Source organism: Cebus imitator, unplaced genomic scaffold (assembly GCF_001604975.1).
Source record: "Cebus imitator isolate Cc_AM_T3 unplaced genomic scaffold, Cebus_imitator-1.0 Scaffold469, whole genome shotgun sequence".
Taxonomy (NCBI): Eukaryota; Metazoa; Chordata; class Mammalia; order Primates; family Cebidae; genus Cebus; species Cebus imitator.
In genome coordinates, this window is record NW_016107784.1 from 1,387,889 (window position 1) to 1,406,216 (window position 18,328).

General features: G+C 40.4%; 1 protein-coding gene and 1 long non-coding RNA gene across 2 annotated transcripts in view; both read right to left on the reverse strand.

Annotated features, from left to right (window-relative positions):
- Window positions 1-2,050: 2,050 nt before the first annotated feature.
- Window positions 2,051-3,048, reverse strand: LOC119468664. Its single transcript, XR_005197407.1, has 2 exons — window positions 2,567-3,048; window positions 2,051-2,229 (listed from the first exon to the last, which is right to left on the reverse strand). It is a non-coding gene; the product is annotated as an uncharacterized LOC119468664 (long non-coding RNA).
- A 3,766-nt stretch (window positions 3,049-6,814) lies between these two features.
- Window positions 6,815-18,328, reverse strand: part of A2M (alpha-2-macroglobulin) — a 39,061-nt gene continuing 27,547 nt past the window's right edge. Inside the window, exons 22-31 of the mRNA XM_017512344.2 lie at window positions 17,930-17,981; window positions 14,940-15,023; window positions 14,452-14,628; window positions 13,743-13,830; window positions 12,132-12,288; window positions 11,780-11,854; window positions 11,192-11,372; window positions 9,050-9,273; window positions 7,140-7,361; window positions 6,815-6,973 (exon numbers count right to left, since the gene is read on the reverse strand). Of these exons, the coding sequence (XP_017367833.2) occupies window positions 6,842-6,973; window positions 7,140-7,361; window positions 9,050-9,273; window positions 11,192-11,372; window positions 11,780-11,854; window positions 12,132-12,288; window positions 13,743-13,830; window positions 14,452-14,628; window positions 14,940-15,023; window positions 17,930-17,981 (1,392 nt within the window). The 3' untranslated portion in view covers window positions 6,815-6,841. The remainder of the gene's footprint in view (window positions 6,974-7,139; window positions 7,362-9,049; window positions 9,274-11,191; window positions 11,373-11,779; window positions 11,855-12,131; window positions 12,289-13,742; window positions 13,831-14,451; window positions 14,629-14,939; window positions 15,024-17,929; window positions 17,982-18,328) is intronic.

Genomic DNA, 18,328 nt, shown 5'->3' on the forward strand with positions numbered 1-18,328 from the left:
GGTGACCTGCTGCGGAGAGGAGCTACCCATTCTAGGACCTCCTCTCTGCTGAAAGCTGACCACTGAATGGCAAGACCTGTTTGCAGAGAGAAGCGGCCCGCTCCCGGGTCTTCTTTCTGCTAGAAGCGGGACACTCGTTGGACACCCTTGCTGTGGGAAGGAGCTGCTAACTGCGGGTCTCTTTCCTCTTCATCTTGCTCATCCTTCTGTTCCATTGCTCAATAATGCTCCTCTTCATCTGTCTCATTCTTCACTTGTCTGCTTGGTGCAAGCACTGAGAGCCGCACAGCCAGACTAAAAGAGCCTAACACAAACAGGGCTGCAACATGCCCATTGCTCCCCACAGGGGGAGAAGAGTTGCAGCCCCCTGGGGAGCGCAGACCTGGGACTCCCGCCTTGGGACCCTGGTTGGCCTCACTGCATTCCCCAATGTCACTGGGGGAAGCTGTTGTGGTGCGCCTGGCCCAGAGGGAAGCTGCTTGTTGTGTGCCTGGTCCAGCCACCTCACAGAGAGCCCGTGGTGGCACCTGTAGCTGCACAACCCAGGCAGCAGCTGGTGTGCGACTGCACGGTGGCCACGCTTGCTCACACACCCTAGCACACTCCTCTCCGCTCCACGCCTGTCTCGGTTTTCCTTGGATGCAGGATCCGGGCTGGTGGCAAGTGTGAATGGGCGGAAGTAGCCCAGTGGGCCCAGAGCAAAATTCAGGCAAAGGTGCCACCAGACCGGGCAGGAGAACGGCACCTCAAAGATCCCGTAATGCTGATGTGTTAATATCTGTGTGTGCTTATGCTGTAAGCACCACACAGAAGTGATGGCTTTATTTCATATTTTGTCTAGCCTGGAGACAGAGCTAAGGATTGCTTGAACTTCAAAGTCCTTTCCAGCTCTTAGTTTACACAATCCATACTCAACTTCTGCCTAACTAAACATTGCCATTTTTGTGCCAAATGAAAAGTAGGACTCCTAGGGTTGCCTTCAGACTCCGTTGGCTCAATCCTCCTGCCTTGGCCTTTCCCACTTCTTCACAAGCTCCTGAAGCTCCTGCTTCCCCTTGCATAGAATGGAAATATATGTTGCAATACTTGCTGCAAGGAAAATCAGGTATTTAAAAAATAGACTAAAGAGATGGTGTGAGACATGAGACCTCAGACATCAATCAGATGTTGTGAAAACTGATTTCTGCAACAGAATACTTCCTTGACTTTACATCTACCCTTCCATCGCGGCTCAGGGTTCCAGAAGAAAGATGCTCCAATATATTACGCCTATTTGGACTTTGAGTCATACGCATTCCTTCTTCTGAGAAAACTTGCTTCTGCACGAACCCTCCCTTCAATATTTTCAGCTCATCTATTATTGAATCTGGGAGCCCAGGTTAACTGACTGATCACTCTCATCAGTGGGAGATTTTGGTGTAACATAGGACGCACAACTCCCAATTCAGGTCAAGTCCCAACGAACATGCCTCCAATATGACCCGTTCAGTGTTGTATTTCATTCTATTTCATTTTAATGTAAACGTCTTTTCTGGTGAAGTCAGTCTTTTATTTTGTCACAAAAATTCACTCTTTGGGCTGGGTGCTGTGGCTCACGCGTGTAATCCTAGCACTTTGGGAGGCCAAGGCAGGTGGATCATGAGGTCAGGAGATCAATACCAACCTGGCTAACACAGTGAAACCTTGTCTCTACTAAAAATTAGCCGGGCATGGTGGCATGCACCTGTAGTCCCACCTACTCGAGAGGCCAAGGCAGAAGAATTGCTTGCATACGGGTGGCGTAGGTTGCAGTGAGCCGAGATCACACCACTGCAGTCCAGCCTGGGCGACAGAGTGAGACACCGTCACTCTTTGGCTTTTTCATAGGGCATTCCCATAACTAAATGTACTTTACGCTTTCCTAGTACATAACCCAGTACTTTCTTCTTTCCCCACAGTCCTTACATGAAGCCTGCTCAGACCAACATCTCTCTATCATTTTTTGGTATTCTGAAGTCCCTCAGCACTTGATTCCTTTAAGTTTTATCTTCATATTCTATTGAGAATCATATGGAAATGTAAAGAAATATTTATTGAATGAACAGGAAACATGGAAAGACATTGACCAGACAAAAATGTTCATTCATCAAGCCTTTGGAGATACAAAAACATGTTTCTTCTGTGGAGCTCTGAGGACAGGACTCCAGCAAAGCGCTCTTCAGTCTTGTGGTCTTCAAGCATTTCCAAGATCTGTGATATTGGAAAGAAGAAAAAATTAAGACAGACTTGGGTCTCCATGAGTGGAGAGTATTCCCTTAGTTCTGGGTAGCACAGTGCCTACGGAAACCCAGTCAGTACAGTGGGAAACCAAATCCATTCCAAATCATTACCCGTCAGCAATCCTATGACTGTCTGAGGTTTGACAGAGTCAGTGGTCCTCTCCAATAAATGTGTTTTTCTATAATAATGTGCAGTGTGAGCAATACGACGTTTATGACAAATATTTAGCCAGAGTTTTATGAAGCAGGAGGTTTGGGGACAAGCTGAAAAGTTCTGACTGCATTTTGAAGGCGTGTGAGTGGCTTACCTTTGCTGCAAGGAGCACTGTATTCAGCAATTGCAAACTCATCTGAAAAAAAATAACAGAAATTATTACATGAATTGAGAAAGAAGGCAAACATCTATGGAATACAGGCCAAGGCAGGAGTCTGTTGTGGGAAGAGCAGTATTGTATCAGAAACATCGGCGTCGTTCATTTGATGCATTGCTTGCTACCTTACATTCTCGTTTCAAATACAGTATGTCATATTTTCTTTTACCCCAAACTCCTGAAGGACTCTTCAGATGTTCTGCTTACTTAAATCTCATATTTTCCTACAGTCTATTTATCTGACTAAAAGAGAACTAAATACCCTACAGGTGTTTTGTATTAGTAGTTGATACATTTATAATGCAGGTTGTTTCTACAACATATGTATAAGAGACAAAAAGAAGAGGATCAGATTTGATGGAGACAAAATGAAGTGATAATGTAATTCCTTAATGTAATAAATAGCCCCAACACATCCCCCAAATCTGAATTTCTGTGATCAGGGACCTAATTTCTATGTGAAAATCACTCTCACTCACCCGTCTCATAGTAATCATAGACTTTCACTATGGCTGGTTTCAGATCTCTTACTGGGACATCTTGCAGAACCTTGAAGGACAAGCTCAGTGTCTGATTTGACACCTGGAAAGCAAAAGTCAATTAGATGACCTTTCAGGAAGCTTTCTTCTCTCCTTGAATTAGTTTAAGTATTCATCTGCTTTTTGGGGAAAAGCTTTATCATCCTGCAGCACACTACGGGGTCCTTAATTACATTGTGCAGAAATCTCTCAGAGGAGATGATAAATTCTCCCGATTATTTATTAAATAACTTTTTTTTTCTTTTTGTCTTACTGTTATTTTGTATGAGACAGTATTTATTAAATAGCTTACAGAACACACATACCTCTGTCAATGCCAATATATAGCTCTGTTCATGAGGGTAAATGTTATATACTTTTTATTGGATGACTAACTGTGTTAATTTTAAATACACAGAGATTTGGTACAGTTTCACTTCTCTGCCTTGCAGGAATATGTGTGTAGACTCTAAGAGGAATCTAAAAGGTTGATCGTTCCAGGCTTGTTTAAGTTTCATCAAATTTGTAAACTATAATTCCCATCAACGTATGCATGAACAAACTCTCCTGCCACACACATCTATAAAATCAGATTGGTTTATTGGTGAACCGGCCTAATAATTTATGGTTCAAGTCCTTGCGGAGATTGACAGTTCTTTTCATTTTCATATTGTTGTTGGGTATGTTGATAATTAACTAATAATTGACTAATCACAAGGGCTACTCCTTTTATTACTGGGTATCAAAATAACTTGTCAACATAATAAACACATTCTGTGAAGATTTCTTGCTTACAGGGTTTTAGGAATATTCATATCCCAAGATTATAATAAGCCATCTCTACCCATCGTCCCCAGTGAAATATAAATAAAGAAGAGGAGAACATTCTTTTAGAGTTAACATTAGAGTTCTCAAATTTCTAGCATGGAAGTGATGTTTCTAAAATGCATTTACCCACTTCCCAGGTGTTCCCTTAGAGGATTATTATCTACGTTTTTTTTGCAAATAGACTGGACTGTCTCTTACCTTATCCAGGTAGATCAAGACGTGATTGTTGCTGACTTCTGTCCGGCTCACGTGGTTAGATCTTTCCAGCTGAAGAAAATAGAAACACCACAAATGTTAATAAATAGATGAAATCCCTGGGGGGTCCAGAGAAAAAATATTTTGTATTGCCAAATAAGCCTGGGGGGAGAATTCTTCAAATGCTTTTTGTAAGCAAGGACATAATGTAATACAATTAAAAATGAAAGACAGAAAGGTTTTAATATTAGTATAATGACTAATGTGTAGAGTTATTTATCTGAAGAAAAGGGAGCTAAGTATCCAAAGCTTAGTAGTTACTCATATTTCAAAGTTCAATTCAGCTTCTATTGCTTCATAAAGGAGTTTTTTCCTGTTTTGATTGCCATAATTTTTTTAATCTTCTGTAATACTTACAGTTTATGCCAATCAGTCATTTTCATATTTTTCACTAGTTCATGTTCATATGTTTTACCTTCTTAGCAAAATTCTAAGCTAAGAAGAAACTGAAAAGCAAGAATCTACTGCCAATTTTTTTTCTAGTAGTCATGGCTCCTAGCACAGTGCTCTGCACAAGGTGAGCATTCATACAAACACATGTGATTATATTTCTGAGCTTGGAAAAAGCATAAGGCTTTGACAGAGACTGATTTTTTCTTTTTGAGATGGAGTCTCGCTCTGTCACCCAGGCTGGAGTGCAATGGCGCAATCTCAGCTCACTGCAACCTCCGTCTCCTGGGTTCAAATGATTCTCCTGCCTCAGCCTCCCAAGTAGCTGGGACTACAGCCACGTTACCATGCCCAGCTAATTTTTGTATTTTTAACAGAGACGGGGTTTCACTATGTTGGCCAGGCTAGTCTTGAACTCCTGACCTCATGATCTGCTCGCCTCAGCCTCCCAAAGTGCTGGGATTACAGGCATGAGCCACCACACTTAGCCAATAGAGATGGATTTTAATAGTATTTTAATATTAGCATTGTCTTATGCTGGGAATACATACAACATTAAATAAAATAAGGCATTCTTGGCTTATGAAAAACCTACCATTTTCACTGTCGGCTTCAGGGGAACGAAGCCAGAGATCATCTTCACATCAGTGATCGCCATGTTGGAGGCAGAGCGGCTTCCGGTGTAACTGAGGATCCAGGGGAGGATGGGATTAGAGTTTTCTGTGTTTTAAAGTATTTTCTTCTTCTATGTCCACATCAAGTATTCCACAACTCTAAAAGTTACATGTAAGTCTTCCCAAATATCTTATCCCGGTGGTTTGTAAAAGTGGCTTGTGTAGAATTTTTAGGAAGCCTGTTAAAGCCACAGAGACCAGGCCCTCCTCCTCTAGACCTGATGAATCAGACCTTCTGGTGCATGGGGGCTGAGGATCTGCATTTTAAGAAAGCTCTACAAATGATGCACAGGCGGCTTGTAACCGCTAATCTATTCCGGTTATTTTATTTATTTGTTTAATTTTATTTTCTTTCAGCTGACAAAATGATGTATATTATGAATAATACATTTCGGTCTACATTATTTACAAAAACAACCGTAATTTGCCGTGTTTACGTAAACACTGGCTCTCAGCAAAACACTTACAAACACCTAGCGACCTGTCCCTGAGAGTTTGCATCTGACACTTGGACTGCTTAATTTATTTTTTGGCAAATATATATGCGAAATTAAATTAAATATGTATATATATTTTGATGTATATATATATCACTTTATGCTTTGATATATATGTATATCTACGTGTGTGTGTGTGTGTGTGTGTGTGTGTGTGTGTATATATGTTTTAGGTTCAGGCATACATGTGCAGGTTTGTTATATAGGTAAACCCGTGTCATGGGGCTTTGGTGTACAGATTACTTCATCACTTGGGTACTAAATTTTGTACTCAGTTGTTATTTTTTCTGCTCCTCTCCATCCTACCATCCTTCATCCTCAAGTAGGCTCCAGTACCTGCTGTTCTTTTTGTGTTCATGTGTTCCCATCATTTAGCTCCCACTTACAAATGAGAACATGCAGTGTTTGGTTTTCTGCTCCTGTGTTAGTTTGCTAAGGCTAATGACCCCAGCTCCATCCATGTTCCTGCAGAGGTCATGATCGCGTTCTCTTTTATGTGTACCAGTTATTTGTTACTTATATTTTGTCTTAACTTTTTTCCTGAATAGTATCCCCAACCAAGTTATAATATTCTTGTGGAGAGATAATTTTTGTCAGGTCTGCAGCATGTAAGTGTATCTTTCCCCAAAGTTAATTATATCATACGTAACCTGAGATTTATTTATTGCCAGTAGGAATTCTAATTAAAGAGTCACTGCTTCCTTCTAGTCAAACTTTTCAATAATTCTTCATCTCTGTCTTGAATAAAGCAAGAATAATATAGGATTTCATTACATTAGAAGGAATTCAGGTCAGAAGCAGTGGGTAATATTTATTTAGTTATTATTGAGGGGAATTATTACCCTTTAAACAATGAGGTTGCCCAATAATAGATCCTGCATGGACCATGTAAACCCCTTCACTGAGAATTATATTATATCAACTTGAGAGCATACGTTGCACTTTCAATGAATGCAGTACAAATATTTGCTGTTGTACTGCTTTACTTAAAGAAGAGTCCCAGTAAGAAGATTGGTGGTTGTTAGAATTAGGTGATACAGTCAGAAGTTCTTACCTCACATTCAGTGAGATTTCGAAGCTGGTGTGGGCTTTGGGTTCATCACAAGTTTGAGGCAGAGTGTGCACCTCTAAAGCAAACGGGAACTCTTCCTTTTCTGGGAGAATACTGTATTTCAAGGATGTCTATGAAACATCAAAGACAAAATCAGTTTTGTGCCCTTTCCCAGAATTCTTCTCAACTTCCCTCACCCTTTCTCCGATTTGCCCCATTGTTTTCGGAGTTAGGACTTCTCAGTGAGAACAGCTGCTGTCCGCACGTGCACTCTTTCCGCACCTGCCCGAGTCTCACCTGCAGGTAGACACACCCTTCTCCCGTCACTTTCGTGCTGTACTCCCCAGGCAGCTGTGGCAATGAGACCTGCTGCAGTAACAGGCGATTGTTGCTGTCCACTTGGAAAGTTTTGGAAAACGTCCCTGAAGACTGGATGATAGTCACCTGTGCAGCCTTCCCAGTCTTGGTAAAAGTGGCTGCTCCATATTTGGACAGAGCATGGAGAGCCACCACTGTGTCCTGGAAGAGATGAGCGAGAGTCCCCGCTTAGGTGTGACAAGGCTTTGAGGGCTGAGATATTTTTCATAAAGGCCCCTGTGAGGGACTCTGATTTCCTACTTCCCTCACTACGTAAACATTGGAGCTCTAATTTCAAGATCGATTATAATCTTTAAATAGTTAAAGAACCATAACGTTCACATATCTACCTTGGACTGTATGCCCTACACGTTTATTTTATTTATCGGAAAACTGATCCTTTTCTCTCTGTAAGTATGTGGGACATGGAATGTGGGAAATTTATGTGAGTGGTAATCAGTCATTGGCATCAGCTATTTGCTAGCAAGTCTTTCTTGACGACTGTGGTCACGTCTGCCACCGTCCAAGCAAAGTTTAGTCTGGCTCCCACATCAAACTTTGCTCAGTTGCTGAGGTCAGTGCCCTGAGAGAACTCAAGGTTCTCTGCAGCCACGAGCAGAGTCATGCTTCGGTTTCTCCAGAAGAAATAAAAGATGAATATTATGATTATCTTCTGAATTTAATGACATTTTTATTTGGCTTTCCCGTTTTATTAGACGATTTCCTGTTCCCAGTGAATATCGCTGGTATTTATCCTCATCAATATCAAACCTGGATGGCCTCCTTCAAATAATACGTTTCTAAGAAATGAATGATAACTTTTAACAAAATTACTTAGTTTTTTTCATTCATATGATAAGAGATGCCATGGAAATAGGATGGAATGCCCATTTTGTCACATTTTTTTGTTTCAGTTTATATAAGCAAACATCTAAATTCTCTCAAAGTAAAACTTCCTGCTGTGTACACATTGGTGAATTGTTGAGATACATGGTTATATAGCTAGACTTAGGAGTTTGGATGAATAAAGACAGTTCTTTATGCTCCTGATGAATAAATGTTTGTATATTAAGACATAAATAGGGGGCCAGGTGCAGTGACTCACACCTATAATCCTGGCACTTCGTGAGGCCACAGCAGGAGGATTGCCTGAGCGTAGGAGTTCGAGACCAGCCTAGGCAACAAGGCGAAACCCGGTCGCTACTAATAATACAAAAATCAGCCAGGCATGGTGGTGCGCACCTGTAATCCCAGCTACCCGGGAGGCTGAGACATGAGAATCACTTGAATCCAGAGGTGGAGGTTGCAGTGAGCCGAGATTGCACCACTGCACTCCAGCCTGGGTGACAGAGCAAAACACTGTCTCAAAAAAAGAAAAACACAAACAAAAAACCAAGAGGTGAACAGGGGAAGCACAAAAGGTATGGTTTTGAAAAACGCCAACTAAAAGGAACCTAAGAGTGGAGAGATTTGTGAGTGGAGGTTGTTGGGTTTTGAGTAGAGTTCCTCTGAACAGTTTGAAAGAGACCCTGGAGCGTCCAGGAGGGTGGCAGGAGACATCGCCGTCATTCTGCTGGTGCTCCACTGCTGCTCGAAGCAGGCAGTGCTGCTGTGGGAAACAGGAGCTGGGTAACAACACAGGGATGGGGCGCTGGAATTCTGAGCATTTCTTTTTGGCCCTCTTGACTTTCATTTTCTTTTATTTCTCAATATCCTTAAATACTACAAACTTTTTCCTCATTTCAAGTTATTGTCACCTTTATTTTTTCTTCTCGGATGTGTTCGTACTTTTTTTGTTCAAGCCTTTTGCTACCTGAAGGTGAAATAAAAGGTTTTGGTGAATCACCAACCTGGGTGGAGGAGAAGCCACCCTGGGAGTTCTGCTGCTTCGTGATCCACTTCACGATGTTGGTTGCAGCCGTCAGGTCCTCCGAGCTTGGGGCTGGCTGGGCCGTGAGGTAAGCGAGGAGCACATAGGACGTCATCTCCACCTCAGCAGAGGGGGCCTGGGGTTGGTAAAAATACCCCACTGGTGCCTTGGGTTTCTGAGGACGCTCCCAATGGACTGAGTTGTCTTAAAAGTGAGGAAAATATATTTATAAGTGACTACATATTTATATTTAATTAAAGGTAAAAGTGCCCAAGCCAAGTGCTGAAATGTGAGCTGCATGCCCATTACGATCCCCTGAACTGTCTGCAGATGCTTTTCCTTCTATGTAAATCTGAATTTGGTGTGTTTCAGCCCAGCTAAGGCAGATGCCGATGCTGGAGTCAGAAGCCTGCACCTGTCCACGTTTTCAAACACTTGCTGCAGTTGGGCTGGTGGGAGAGAGACACAGCAGTTGTATCACTGGGTGTGGCTGTGTCCTATTTATGACGTCATGTTAGATCATAGCTGGAGTTTGTCACATTTCCTATAAAGCCTGACCTTAGCGATTTCTTGTGAGGATCACAGATCACATGAAATAGCAGAGTTTGTACTCGTTAGATTGAAAAATTATACAGTAATCCTTGAAGCACCAAAGGCTGACATGGATGTGAGACAATGGGAACCGATACACACCGCTGTGGGAAGTCGATCGCTCTTTGGCGATATTCAGCAACGGGGAAGACGTGCCTAGCCCACTAACCAGTCATTACGCTTCCCAAAGTGTAAGTCGGAGAAACACATCACACGGAAACAGGCACTGAGTGTTCATTGCAGCATTGCTTTTAGTAGCAAAACACGAAAGAATTCATGAGGAGAAACTCGATGTGTAAATTATGACTAATTTATAGACTGTAATATATTATGCAGCAGTGAAAATTAATGAGCTGATGCTGCACTTACTTATATAGGGGTCTTCATCAACATAATGTTGAACTTAGAAAATGAAAGACAAACAAAAGACCAAGTGGCTGAAATAATAAAAAATATGATACTGTTTCTCTCAAGATGAAACACATGTAAAGATTCCAAATATTAGTCAGGGATACATATGCAACAAAAATATGCAGAAATCCATGGCATTGTAACGACAAATTCAGGATAATGATTGCTTCTGGGGATGGTAGTGATACACAGGGGATTTATTTGTTCCTATATGGGTAATTTTCTATTTCTTAATCTATGAGAGAGTTTTACAGTGTTTTCTAGTGAGATCTTACGACCTTTTGTATCTCTATTATAAAATATTTCTCAATACATTTTAAGAGGAATTATTAATGGCTGTCAAAGAAAAAAGGTAGACTATTTTAATGGACATCTTATGATTTGCATTTTATTTTCTATTTCTTCAACCCCTCATATAGACCATGGTATACGTAGAAGTATTATGTGAATATGAGTAGATTGGTCAACATTATTGGTCTTGTGAAATGGGCTTAAAATACCAGAATTCATTCCAGGAGTTACTTCCATAATTATTTTCTTATGCTTAAGATTATATAAAGTACCAGATAAGGGTTGGGCATGTGCTGAGAACTGATATGTTAGAAGTACTCACTAGTACTTTTACAGGATTTGCTGTGTGCCATGTACTCTACTGTTTTCCCCGTATCAATTCATTTGATGCAACAGCTCTGTGAGGTTAATACTATCATTATCCCCATTTTGCTGATGAAGGAACTGAAACACAGGAAGCTGATGACTTTCCCAGGCTCACATACGTAGCACACGTTGGAGCTAGTCTCCAGAGAATGCTCTTCTTATCAACACACTATATAGATGGTCCCTGACTTAAAATGGCCCCACTTAAGATTTTTCAGGCTTTACAATGAGTTTGTCAGGATATAACCCCAACGTAAGTTGAGAAGCATCTGCACTGCTTCTTGTCTTTTGCATTCTGATTTGATCAGGAAATCCTAGATTTTATAAAATGCAATATGGACAAAACGATATAGAGAGAAGAAGAGACGAGACAGGGATCACCGGAGGCAGGAGCGAGGGATTTTGCCACGCGGTTCTTGATACAGAGGGTAGGGCAGGAGAGGGATCTCTGGTGTGCTCTCACCTTTCTTCACAGCTTCTTCATTAAGTGACTCCAGTACTTCCTTCCCCTTGTCCTGGTTACCCGCCAGGGCAAAAGCATAGGCCAGCAGTGCCTTGGTGTACACATGGCTGCCACTGGCCCCTTCCTGTGCTGTCTTCCAGGCTGACTCCAGGCAAAACAGGGCATTGCGGACAACATGGTGCTGTGAAGGCAGAACAGGATGAGAAGTAAGCTATGTAAATAGGCGTGCTGGCATTCCTAGGCACATACAAAGATCACAGCACCGAAGTTTTTAAACACATTTTCCCATCTAGTCCTCATTCTTATAGATGGATATAATAGCATTTTTATCTGTTATTCTTATATTAAAAGACATATCTTTAAGATTCTTTTTTGAGTGGTGGTGGTAAATAGCCTAGGGGAATTACTGGGAAAACGTAAACGTTACTTAATGGATTGATCAAATTCTCTGGAGATCCGGGCAGCACCAGCATTGCACAGAAGGAAAGCTGATGCTTTGCTTTTCATAGGATAGTATTTCAGACAGCAGGTCAGCAGCTTCTCTGCACCCAGAACTCTCCTTCTGCAGAGGAATGAGGTGGTACCTACCGAGACTGGGACAGGAATCTCCAGAAGGGCGATGGTGATATAGGCGGAGAGGGTCACTTCATCTTCTACTCCTCCCTGTGAATACGAGAGGGAGATTTGAGTAATTCAACTTCCAAGAATGCTGTTGATTAGTTTTTTCTATTCTGCTATGTCATGGAATTAATCCTTACCCATATCCATCCCTATAGGGCAAAGTATCGCAATCAGCTTTTGTTCTATCCCCCCTTTTTTGATGCCATCCAGGTTTTATTTTTCTCTGATGCTTTCCCTTAGAAATTTTCACATTATCACTTCCTCTCCTCATCCTCAGATATCATAATGGACAAATCAAACTAGCTCCAGAATGATTCACCTTTATGGCATTGTTGAGCAGTGACCCAGAGCTCCTGAAGCAGCCATTGTCCTTCTGCTTCTGGGAAAGCCATGTGAACGCTTGGTTAATGTGTGCTTCATCGATGAAGATGTAGGCTCGAGCTTGGGCAAAGGTCTTCAGAACAAAGGCTGTGAGCCTGACCAGAAAGGAAGTGAGCATGATAGTTATGTTGTTACAATGGTTTTATAACCACTTCACAGCAACAGGCTTCGTAGAATGTCAGTCATCTAACAAAATACTTGTGTACTTAGAGATCTTATCTCCTTGATTAATCTTTACTCTTCTTGATTAATCTGCTAGATCTAGTATTTCCTTGCTAACTCTCTCTTTGCCATAAGGGGTCTAAGTATATATAATTCTATTATTTCTTTTAGTTCCAGGATACATGTGCAGAACGTGCAGGTTTGTTACATAGGCGTATGTGTGCCATGGTGGTTTGCTGCACCTATTGACTCACCTTTTTAGTTCCCTCCCCTCAGACCCCACCCCTAAACAGGCCCTGATGTGTGTTGTTCCCCTCCCTGTGTACATGTGTTTTCATTGTTCAACTCCCACTAATGAGTACAAACGTGGTGTTCTGTTTTCTGTTTCTGTGTTAGTTTGCTGAGGATGATGGCTTCCAACTTCATCCACGTCCCTGCAAAGGACATAATCTCATTCCTTTTTATTGCTGCATAGTATTCCATGGTGTATACGTACACATTTTCTTTATCCAGTCTATCATTGATGAGCATGTGGGTTGGTTCCATCACTTTGATATCGTAAATAGTGCTGGAATAAACATATGTGTGCATGTGTCTTTATAGTAGAATGATTTATAATCCTTTGAGTATATACCCAGTAATGGGATTTCTGGGTCAAATGGAATTTCTATTTCTAGGTCCTTGAGGAATCGCCATACTGTCTTCAACAATGGTTAAACTAATTTACATTCAAGTCCTTTGAATTTACTTTTTTTTTTTTTTTTTTGTTTGTCTTCAACAATGGTTAAACTAATTTACATTCAAGTCCTTTGAATTTACTTTTTTTTTTTTTTTTAGTTATTTGAGTAAGGCTTTCAATCTCTTATCTTTAGAGCTTCCCTTTTTCAGAGGACAGAGTCTTCTCACACGTAGCTCTTATATGCAGTAACTTCTAATATTGAGTTACTTTAGGGATTTTAAAAAATAATGTTTCATATTACTGTTTTCTTCTCAATTGCTTCCTCCTATTAATTCATTCTAAGTCAAGCTGAATGACTTAGAATGTGACACAATAAAAGCTGAAGTTAACATGGTTTATTTAGAAGTTATATACGTTCACTGGCAATATAGTTTAAAAACTCATGATTATGGTAGCTACTTAAGAAAGAATAGCCATTTCAGAAAGAATACCTCATTAATAGAATCAATTTTGGAAGCAGGTCTAATATACATGTATTTGGATATCAGGTTTTCTTCTTGTTACCTTGCTAATCTTTGTGGATTTATCTAGTATAACAAACCACGGGTCTGATAATACATAGCTGATGGCATTGTGAACATAATTGAGGTAATACATGTAAAAGTGCCGGCACATAAAAAGGAGCTCAAACAACTGTTCTTTCCTTACCAGGTGTTGCCCTGGCTCCTGCCATGTTTCTCCCCAAAGGTGCTGTAGGAGCCATCAGAGTGTTTGTAGTTCAGCTGTCTCTGATAACCTGTAAAGAAAGATTAATGAAAAAGCACAATGGATTAATGTGCATGCTGAGGGTGGAGAAATTACTAAAATACCTCGGCTCCTCCTGTGACATTTCTTAAATTTTGTTGTCATAGATTAGGACGTTTTGAGCCCTAAACATTTTTTTTTTTTTTTTTTTTGAGACGGAGTTTCACTCATGTTACCCAGGCTGGAGTGCAATGGCGCTATCTCGGCTCACCGCAACCTCCGCCTCCTGGGTTCAGGCAATTCTCCTGCCTCAACCTCCTGAGTAGCTAGGATTACAGGCACGCACCACCATGCCCAGCTAATTTTTTGTATTTTTAGTAGAGACGGGGTTTCACCATGTTGACCAGGATGGTCTCGATCTCTTGACCTCGTGATCCACCCGCCTCGGCCTCCCAAAGTGCTGGGATTACAGGCTTGAGCCACCGCGCCCGGCCGAGCCCTAAACATTTTATTGGAAGTTGGAGAGTGGATAGTTTCCATGAAATTAACTGTCATAGTAGGTATCATAGTAGGCTGAGCTAATTTATCATGATATTGATAAGTAACTGAAACCTACTGGGAAATCAAATTGAAATAACATTCAAGTTTCCCCCTTACACAAGTAATCACTCACCGGTGTTGAGATAACCAATGGCCTTGGACTTGATCTCTGGAGTAAGCTGCTGTGTTTTATTTAGATAATCCAGAACATAGATGTTAGGAGCAAAGAGGACCATATTCTGCTCTCCACAGCCATAGGGCATCTGCAGAAGATTTTGTGTGTTTTGCATGGCAGAGCCTAATATGTCTCCTAGAGAATGGGAGAGATGGGAAGTCATCAGCCTTGGAGATCATCATCTATCAAGATCATTAGCAGACATAACTAGCTGAGCTTAGAAACTGAGAGCTTAGAAATGAGAAATAGTTGAGCCCAGACATTACTTTTAGGAAGGGTGAATCTTCTAGGGTTGGAAGTATGATTGAAGGCAATAAACAAGCCCAAAGAAGAAGAGAAGAAAGAAGTTAAAATTACATTATTACTTTTAGTAAATATTTATGGGGCACAAAAATAGTATAATAGAAGTTGTTAATGCCTAGATTTACTAGGGGCTGGAGACTCACCCAAAACTGATACAGAAGCTCGGGCAGATTCTTCTACCACATTTGGTGGCAGTTTCAGGGATAATTCTTCAGATACCTCACCACCTAGAGAAATAAACAAATCAGGCATACGAAAATTATTTTACCATTATATCTTTCTAAAAAGCTCCATGACCCAGAAGCTAGGACTATGCCTTATACCTAAACTCCTCCTGAAAAGTTGTCCTCCTTTAATATCACAGGTTTTAAAAATATATTTTAAAAATGGGCTACTGATTTTCTGTGATTTTCAGAATTTCTTCTTCAATGATCTTTTCAGTAGTTTATGCAGAATTGCATTCCAAATAAGACAACAAATTGTAAGAGCATGGTGATGCTGTGATTCAGTTGTTGTCATCTGATGGCTGACACAAGATGGTTATCACAAGATGATCTGTTTAGTACCCACCCCCAACTTCCTTACTTAACAGTTGTATGGAGAAAACACCAACCACAAAGCCCTATAAGTATACACAACTAAAGGAAAAATTATCCTAAAAAGGTCCTGAATTCTCCAATAATGCTACGTCCTTTCTTCAGTCAAATTTCAGATGTAAAGATAGTATTTTCATGGAAATTGAGGGTAAGGAAGTGAAGGGGAACAATATTTGATGGATTGAAAATAAACTAATTAGTACTGATGACCACACATTTGCATCCACTTTAATCTTGGTAAATTACATGAAATGAAAACGAGAGAAGTGTAGGATTTGTTTTCATACTGAATTGCTTTTTCATAAAATTTATACTAAAATTTTTGTTAAAAGAAAGCCATAAGCAAAGTTAAAGGACAAATGACCAAGCAAAATAAAATGCTTGACTCACTGAAAATAAAATAATTGCCATGGATGAACATACATTTAAAATGCCATTTTAATCTTGGCGAATTACATACAGATGAAAGATGTAGAAGTTATCTTCCCTTTCTCATAAAATTAATATTAATACTTTTATTTAAAAAACAGATACCATAAACAAAATGAAAAAGACATATGACCAAGTGAAAGAAAATATCTGCAGCATATTCAACAGATGAAGAATTAGTGTCGTACAACTGAGTCAGAAAAAGCTTCTCAAAAGACAAATGGCCAAAGATTTAAAGGCAATTAATAAACATGCAAAAATAAGGTCATCCTCACTTGTAATTAAGAAAATATACATTAAAACAACAGCAAAATTTTTTAATCTACATTTTTGGCAAAAATTAAAGTTAAAAACTTTGATGATAACACATGATGGCAAGTATAATGCCATGGAAATGTATACCGGTGAAAGTATGAATGCGTTTAGGTAATAAAAAGGAGGATTTTTAAAGTCTCAAAATCGTCCCTTCCTGCACAGAAAGTCCAACTAGCTACTATCCGCAGATCAGAAAATCCATTTTGAAAACCCCAGTACTTGGAACAAGTCTGGGACACCTACATGGTTTACAGAACTGAGTGAAGCCAAACGAGAAGGATAGGTAGAATGGTCTCACTTTGACCATGCCACTGTTCTCACTCCCTTAGGTTAGCACAATGCCAGATAGAAAGGATTCTCCTGGGGTCACAGTTTCTACAGGGAGGAAAGAGAACCAGAAATAGACATCAAGATTCTCAGGTATTCAAAGACTCTGCTTAGGAAGCCTTCTCTGGTCTCACTTTATTGGGAATACTGGAAGTAATGCCACGACAGTTACCTGGGGTCAGGTTAGAAACAAAGAAAGGGCAGCGCTCACAGTGACCAGCATGTGGATTTTGGTAGTGCTTCAGTGCTTCTGCCAGCTGTGGCACCCATTCAGAGATACCAGCCAACTGCACAGCCCACCTGTAAAACTGAGCTAATCCCTTTCAGAAGCATGTTGGGAATTTCAACGTAGCTTGAGTTTCCAGATGGCCAGTCTGTAAGCCCAGCTTCAGGGCTCCCACCAGTGACCCCACCCTGGTAGGAGACACCACCTCCGTAAATTTCACAGAAGTGGAGGGGTTAAATATGCTTGACCTAGGAGTCTAAAGGGTGGTTCAACTCAGCCAAAACCTCACTCCATTTATCCTTTAAGTTCTAGGGAACATGACGTTCTGTTATGCTTTTTTAAAGAATATACTTTTGTATAATTAGGTAGGCAAATTTGATTATGTTGGTAATTAAAATAAAATTTAATAAAACCATTTGATAATTAGCCATTTTACCTAAGAAATAAATCAAAACGAGGAACTCAGACATGGAGAAGTCATGATAAAAGGGTTGAATGATAGGTACCAAATTCACTTAAATGCAGTAATAGGCTAAACAACAAGGAAAATGTTTTTAGAATACATTTTATATGTTTCAACATGAAAAACACAGTAAATAGAAATGCGTAGGTAGTCAGGGAAAGGCAATGAACTTTTGTATGATGTTGATTCAATGTTGATTTGGGATGAGAATGCATTGTGCTGAAAAATTTCTTAGTGTACTACAGTTTTTACTGTAAGTTTCTTCAGTTCCTTCTCAAATGATTGATAGGGCATTAGGTACAGGGTAGGCATCCAACAAATGTTAATATGACAATAATGGTAAAGGCCATGACAACTCTTTCTTTGGGAAGTAGCAATCCCATTATCAAATACTGTTGGCTATGCAAAACTCAGTGTTAGAATGTCCTGAATTCTGCTGTCCACAGTTTGCATTACTAATTATTTAGGGAAACATCCCCTTTGGGAATATTCATTTTGATTCTACCCACTTGCTACCCACGCCCATAGCAAACATGGTCAGAAAGTCATTTGGTGTTGCACAGGTGCTGCAAGAGACCAAGACTTAGAATGCAGGCCTAGCGATCTGCTAATCAAATTACTTGGCCTTCCTAAGAACTGTTTTCCCCATTTGTCAAATGCATTAATGGTGCTTCAGGTCTTAGATCACACAGAAAGTATAGAAATAACATACAAATGTTCTTTGAATTTTAAATGTTAGACTTTAATGTTTTCTAAATTGTGATGGCTGACTCTTACCTGATGGACAAAGCAGGGCGTTGAATGTTGTTTCCTTCTCCAGTCCTTCAGGCTTTAGGTAAAAGAAAGAAAAGTGAGTGAGAATGGACTGACCTTTAGAACATGTGTGTTGACGGAGGGGCCACAGATATCCGGATAGTGAAGAGAAGGATTTGAATTGCATTATCTAAGCAAATTCTGTACGTATAAGCAATATGAAGGAGGCAGTGCGATGCATGAACAGGTGAAGTAAAAACTAAGAAAGTTAGTCGGCCGGGCACGGTGGCTCAAGCCTATAATCCAAGCACTGTGGGAGGCCAAGGCGGGTGGATCACGAGGTCAAGAGATCGAGACCATCCTGGTCAACACGGTGAAACCCCGTCTCTACTAAAAATACAAAAAATCAGCTGGGCATGGTGG